This window comes from Portunus trituberculatus, chromosome 19, assembly GCF_017591435.1.
Source record: "Portunus trituberculatus isolate SZX2019 chromosome 19, ASM1759143v1, whole genome shotgun sequence".
Taxonomy (NCBI): Eukaryota; Metazoa; Arthropoda; class Malacostraca; order Decapoda; family Portunidae; genus Portunus; species Portunus trituberculatus.
Window position 1 is genome coordinate 19,250,964 of NC_059273.1, and position 7,500 is coordinate 19,258,463.

Here is a 7,500-nt window from a genome sequence, read left to right on the forward strand (position 1 = left end):
GGTTAGTTTGTGTGTTTTTCTAATCTTCATCACCATCAGTCAGTCTCTCCTTTTGTCCCGAATGCATTGTTGACATCAGACACTCGTTACGTCCATCAGGTATTCACTGTCTTCATTACTTACTGCCATGCATCATCATTACAAACACTTAATATTACTCACTCACTCACTCACTCACTCACTCACTCACTCACTCACTCACTCATCCACCTATTTACTTATTTACTCACTCACTCACTCACTCATCCACCTGCTCATTTATTTATTCACTCACTCACTCATTCATTCACCTAATCACTCACTTATTCACTCACTCACTCACTCATTCATCTACCTAATCATTCACTTATTCACTTATTCACTCACTCACTCATCCACCTATTTACTTATTCACTCACTCACTCATCCACCTGCTCACTTACTTATTCATTCACTCACTCATCCACCTAACCACTCACTTATTTATTCACTCACTCACTCACTCATGTCAAGTCATTCTCCCACTCACAATGATAATAATCACTGACACATTCATGCACACACTCACTCAATTGTTAACTCAAAAAGGCCAATCATTCTCTTATCACCTTTTTAATCAACCAATCAATTACACCACTCGTTCACTCACTCATCAAATCATTCAATCACACACGCACTAAATAGCGATTCACACACACACACACACACACACACACACACACACACACACCAGAAGATTGCTACAAAGATGGTGCAGGAACTAAAGGACCTAACATATGAAGAAAGACTGAAGGAAATGGGACTGTCAACCTTACAAGATAGAAGAGAAAGAGGAAACCTAATAACACTGTATAAAATAGTTAATGGCATTGAAAAAATAGACAAGGAAGATCTGGTGCTGGTGACAGAAGAAGATAGAACGACAAGAGGACATGCTAAGAAGATTAGGAAGAGGCAGTGTGTGAAGGATATTGAAAATACAGTTTTCCACATAGAACGGTGGAAAATTGAATGCATTGAGTGATGAAGTTGTTACAGCACATAATGCGCATAGCTTTAAAGAAAAATGAGATAAATGGAGATACAGAGACAGGACACAATGAGCTCCTCTCGAACCCCGTACAATACAACTAGGTAAATACACACACACACACACACACACACAAAGCAGGAAAAGGGAACCACTTACAGCATACTGAGATAACGAAGGCCCCGGAATAGCCCCGCCACGGACGTCACACGGTTGCCTGAGATCACACTGTAGGAGGAGGAGGAGGAGGAGGAGGAGGAGGAGGAGGAGGAGGAGGAAGCTCTCAGAACCCATCCACTGCCGCCACTGCGAACAGAACACCACCACAGCAACAGACTCCACGCACTGGTTGGGCCGCCTCGCTAGCACACTTTTATTCGTGTGTGTGTGTGTGTGTGTGTGTGTGTGTGTGTGTGTGTGTGTGTGTGTGTGTGTGTGTGTGTGTGTGTGTGTGTGTGTGTGTGTGTGTAGGGAGATTTTCAAGGGTAAATTGAGTCGTTTTGGGAATTACAGTCTATTAACAGTGGTAGTTTAGCAAAGGAGGGATGTGCAGACCAGAGGTGAGACTGACTAAATGACTGACTGACAAATTGGATAACTGACTAACTGACTGATTGACTGACTGACTGACTGAATGACTTCTAATTGACTGACTTACTGATTAATTGGCTGACTGACTGACTGATTGACTGGTTGACTGACTGATTGACTAACTGGCTGACTGATTGATTGACTGACTAATTGAATGACTGACTGACGCACTTTCTAATTGGCTGACCGACTGAATGACTGATTGACCCACTAATTGGCTGACTTACTGACTGATTGACTGACCAACCAACTGGCTGACTTACTGACTGACTGCACTGACTGACTGATTGACTGACTTAAGAAAACAAGGCATCTGTTTACTACACGGCAGACTGTTTGACTGACTGAATGAATAAACAAATTAAATAAAAAGACAGATTATTTAAGGTAAGTTAAATTTGGTTAGGTTAGACTGGGTTAGGTTAGGTTAGGTTAGGTTGGGTTAGGTTAGGTTAATGTTAGGTTAGACTAGGTAGGGTTATTTTAGGCTGGGTTGTGTTAGGTCAGGTTGGGTTAGGTTAGATTAGCTTAGATTAGGATAGGATAAGATAAGATAGAATAGGTTATATTAGTTTAGGATAGGTTGGGTTCGGTTAGAGCTCGGATAGGTTAGGTCAGGGTAGGTTAGAGTAGGTTAAGGTAGGTTAGGATAGGATAGGGTAGGTTAAGTTAGGTTAGAGTAGGTTAGGTTAGGGTTAGAGTAGGTTAAGGTAGGGTAACGCAAATTAGGGTAGGTTAGGTAAGGTTAGAATAGGTTAGGGTAGGTTTGGTTAGGTTAGAGTAGGTTAGATTAGGTTACACACTTAAAAATCGAGTGACCGACTGATTCAGAACGAGCATGTACCCTCAGCATGTCTTCAGTCACTTAATCTACCCATGGAATACAGTAACACATAGTAACACCACGTGACCAATGCAGAAATATGTCTCACCAACCATACAGGTAACACTTCCATCACACCTGTGCGTTCTGACTTTATGTGTACAGGTGTATTTGTGCTTTTTTTTCCCCGTGGTTGCAGTCACGTGGCCTAATGGTAGTTATACACGCTCTAGTAGAAGTTATTCGAAGTGATGTTAGTAATAGTTAAATACGTCCTGTTAAAAGTTACCAGTGTTTTCAAGTTGAGTGTGTTTAACTCCTTCAGTACTAGGACGCTTTTTCACCTTAAGTTTGGGAATAATTGGAAGATTTTGTTTACATTAGGAAAGGTCTGTGGAGGTCAATAGACTAATGGCCAGAGTCTTCACTAGGTTAATCTCCCACATAAGTTTCCGAGGCTGTATGAAATCGCTAAATAGTAAGCAGAAAGAATATGGAAACGCGCCATGGAACAGAAAGGGTTAATTAAGCATGCTCTACTAGGAGTTATTCGAAGTGATTGTAGTAATAGTTGAATACGTCCTGTTAGATGTTACGAGTGTTTTCAAAATTAGGTGTGTTTTTAAGGTTTCATGATATCAGTGGTAGTTATGGAGATTTATTAAAAGTTATTAGAGTATTCAAGGACATTTGTTGACTCTACTAATGTTTTTTTTTTTATGTAAGAGGAAGAACTGCCAAGGACAAAAACCTGTTTTAGAAAAAAAGGTCCACTGAAATTACAACCTCCATAATAGATTAGAAAGAATTAGTCAAAAGAGTGGGACAAATGTCTCGACACATCTCTCTTAAAAGAAGTCAAGTCGTAGGAAGATGGAAATACAGAAGCAGGCAGGGAGTTTCAGAGTTTACCAGTGGAAGGTATGAATGACTGAGAGTACTGGTTAACTCTTGTATTAGAGGATTGGACAGAATAGGGATGAGAGGAAGAGGAAAGCCTTGTGCAGCGAGGCCGCAGGAGGAAGGGAGGTATGCAGTTAGCAAGATCAGTAGAACAGTTAGCATGAAAATAGCGATAAAAGATAGAAAGAGATGCAACCTTTCGGCGGTGAGAAAGAGGCTGAAGACAGTCAGTCAGAGGAAGGGAGTTGATGAGACGAAAAGCTTTTGATTCCACCCTATGTAAAGAAGCTGTATGATTGGAACCCCCAAACATGCGAGGAATACTCAGGCTCTATTATAAGTTACTAGTGTTTTCAAGGTGTTTCAAGATTTTAGTGGTAGTGATTCAGGTTTAACCCATTCGATACCATGACATATTTTCCAATACAACAACATAGGAAAACAGTTACATAAAAAAAGAAAAACATTGAAGAAAAACTAGCGAAAGAAAAATTGATAAAGGTGAAGAAATAGATAAAACAAAATAAAACAAAACAAGAAACCACACAAATATACAAAACAATATCTTTTTTTCTAACTTTTCTTCATTTTAAAACACAGAAAATTGCCATGTTTCTTTGTGATAAGTGGGAGGCAGCCTGTCACCCACAACCCATTAACCCCTTCAGCACTGGGACGCATTTTTCACCTTGTTACTATTTGGTGATTTTATACAGCTTTAGAAACTCATGTAGGGATAAGAATACTGGAAACTGTGGCCATTATAATCTTTTTGACCTCCATAGACCCTTCCTAATGTCAATAAAAACGTCTAATCATACCCAAAACTCAAGGTAAAAATGCATTCCAGTACTGTAGGGGTTAACAGAAGGAATTAGAGTTCTCAAGGGCATTTTGTGATACTACTGCCTCTATTCTCAGCCTCTATTAGAAATCACGGGGGAAAGTATATGTGGAATTGGCAAAAGGCAAAGAAATCAGTTGACTAAATTGGCGCTCGTCAAGAAAAACGTAAACAAAATAAATACACAAGTTTGCCGATTCCATTTCTGTGATGTAAGGTTTGTAGATGACTTGTGATGGAAAAAAATGTACACCCATCTCTCTCTCTCTCTCTCTCTCTCTCTCATTCAATACCCCCAAAAACTCATTCTCACATGAAACGACTCACTCTGGGAGGTCATACGTGAGACATCAAATAAAGCAAGACTGATTTTCTCTCTCTCTCTCTCTCTCTCTCTCTCTCTCTCTTTCAGACAACTCAATCACGTGATAATCGGATTTCACGTCTAAAAGATGCTACACCACCACCACCACCACCTCTCGCTCACCACCAATTATTCAACCTCTTACACTACCCTGCACTCCGCCACCACCACCACCACCACCACCACCACCACCACCGCTGCTAACACTCACAGATGCCGAAGGTGCGTGAGGGAGCTGAAGGCGCGAGGATGAATCGTTGCTATTCTGTTGTCACGAAGGTCTCTGGAAATAGTACAGTCATCCTTGAAATTGAAGGAAAAATGCTACGTTTTCTATGATAGCTGATATAGTGTGACTTTTTTTTGTATTAAGACGGACATATACTTATTAGCGGTTCTAACACGTTATATAATGCCTGGAAGTGCGATTTTGGGTGAGTAATACGAAGATTTTCAAACATTTTATCCCTCACTGCCTACTTCAATATTGATGTTAGTATTGGGAAGGTTAACACTGACATCTATCGGAGAATTGTCAACTTCTACGATAAACACTGCCCTCTGTTGGGAAATTTTAGAGAGAGAGAGAGAGAGAGAGAGAGAGAGAGAGAGAGAGAGAGAGAGAGAGAGAGAGAGAGAATTTGATTGACAGATAAATATAAATAGATAGAGATATTAATAGATAGATATATAGGTAGACGAACAGAGAGAGAGAGAGAGAGAGAGAGAGAGAGAGAGAGAGAGAGAGAGAGAGAGAGAGAGAGAGAGAGAGAGAGAGATAAAACACTAATCCTAGACTTAGAATCACAAAGAGCCAAACACTAACATTTGCATGTCACCCTCGCCTCTCTGACTCCTGAAATGAAACGGAACAAAGACAACAACAACAACAACAACAACAACAACAACAACAACGAAGATTACACTGCATGATACCTTACTCACTTATCAGTAGTCTACTTAAACACACATATATACACCTAAAGTATACCCTATTATGGCTTATGACTAGTTATTAAAGAGACAGGTAAGGTGAGCACAGGTAAGAGGGGGTTTGTACAGGTGAAGCGGACTTACAGTGTCTTGACGGCGATGAGCTGCAGCAAAAGGGTGTTGGTGATGCTGGTCAGCCGGTTGTTGTTCAGATATCTGCAAGGGAGGTAGTCGTGGTGGTGGTGGTGGTGGTGGTGGTGGTGGTGGTGATGGTGATGGTGGTGGTGGTGGTGACTGGGATGAAGAGTAGTTATGGAACAGGGAACATTTTCTTTCATTCTCTCTCTCTCTCTCTCTCTCTCTCTCTTCCATTTTTACCCTCATGATTTAATTTTTCCTCATTCACTTCTTTCCTTCTTTCTTTCTTTCTTCTCTAAGGGAAACAGACAAACTATCATCTTCTTTCCCCGCCATTACACACACTTTATTGCTCCCATGTCCTTCCCTACTCCTCCACCTTACACACACACACACACACACACACACACACACACACACACACACACACACACACACACACACACACACAGCAGATCAAACAAACAGTGAAACACACACACACATACACAAATGTAGTCCAAGTTAATTTTTTCATTATTAAACAGCTCCTCAAAACACACACACACACACACACACACACACACACACACACACACACACACACACACACACACACACACACACACAGACACTCACACACACACACAAATGTAGTTCAAGTTATTTTTTTCATTATTAAACAGCTCCTCAAAACACACACACACACACACACACACACACACACACACACACACAAAGAAGGAAAGAAAAACTCGAACAAAAAACAGCAAATTACAAAACGAGCAACGGCAGTAAGAAAGGAAACTGGTGAAACATTAACATACTCAAGGCAACACCACATCAATTACTGTGCCATGATGGTGAAAGACGCTCATGAAACACAAGGGGAGGGAAGAAGGAGAACAAGCAAACCAGAATGACAGAAACAATAGCAGCAATGTTCGTAGGCAACCAAGACAGAACTTTAGAAACACAAGGGGAGGGAAGAAGGAGGAGAACAAGCAAACCAGAGTGACAGCAACAACCAGAGTGACAAACAATAGTAGCAATGTTCGTAGGCAACCAAGACAGAACTCTAGAACTCTGGAATTCCCTATCTGTTTCTGTACTTCCATCTGACCTGAACCCATTGAAGAGGGAGGTCTCGAGACATTTATCGCATCCTTTGGCTAACTCTCTGCTCTAAGAGGGATCTAAGTGGGCCTTTTTTGTTTAATAGTTTTTGTTGACCTTGGCCAGATTTCCCCTCTTATATAAATAGAAGCTTACCAATAGAGACAGGTAGAAAGGATTGACTGACTAACTAAGGGATTAAACACAGTAGCACCAAGGAAGTAAGGAAATTAACAATAGTACCGATGTTCTTATGTAACCAAGGAGGGACAACTTACCCACAGAAACAGATAGGAAGGATCGACTGACTATCTAAGGGATTTAACACAGTATTAGCAGAAAAGTAGTAATAATAACAATAGTAGCGATGTTGTCACGTAACTAAGGAGGAACAGTGACTATAACTAAATGAGGGTTTTAACGCAGCAGTGGCAGGAAGGTAATAACGAGTTTCTTAACGTAACCAAGACGGGACAGGTTACCATCGAAGTAGGTGAAGTAGAGATTGACTGACTGACTGACTGACTAGCTGAATCATTCTACTGCGATATGCATCGAAACTTTCTGAATCAAAAATAGGATAGAAAATTAATGAAAAAATAAGGGAAAGTCTATTGAGAAGTGACAAACTGACTGATTAACTGACTGACTGACTAGCTGACTGAATGAATGACTGACTGACTGACAAACTGACTGACTAACTGACTGACTAATTGACTAACTGACTGACTGACTGACTGATTGACTAACTAACTAACTGACTGACTGACTGACCGGCTGACTGACACATTGATTTCACC

General features: G+C 40.7%; 1 protein-coding gene across 4 annotated transcripts in view; it reads right to left on the minus strand.

Moving 5' to 3' along the window:
- Positions 1-7,500, minus strand: part of LOC123506034 — a 70,170-nt gene that overhangs the window by 14,425 nt on the left and 48,245 nt on the right. For 3 of the 4 annotated variants that reach the window (XM_045257862.1, XM_045257861.1, XM_045257860.1), the window contains 3 exons: positions 5,612-5,683; positions 4,746-4,817; positions 1,169-1,315 (listed from right to left, as the gene is read on the minus strand). In XM_045257862.1, the coding sequence (XP_045113797.1) occupies positions 1,169-1,315; positions 4,746-4,817; positions 5,612-5,683 (291 nt within the window). The remainder of the gene's footprint in view (positions 1-1,168; positions 1,316-4,745; positions 4,818-5,611; positions 5,684-7,500) is intronic. The other variant, XM_045257863.1, reaches the window with a different exon arrangement.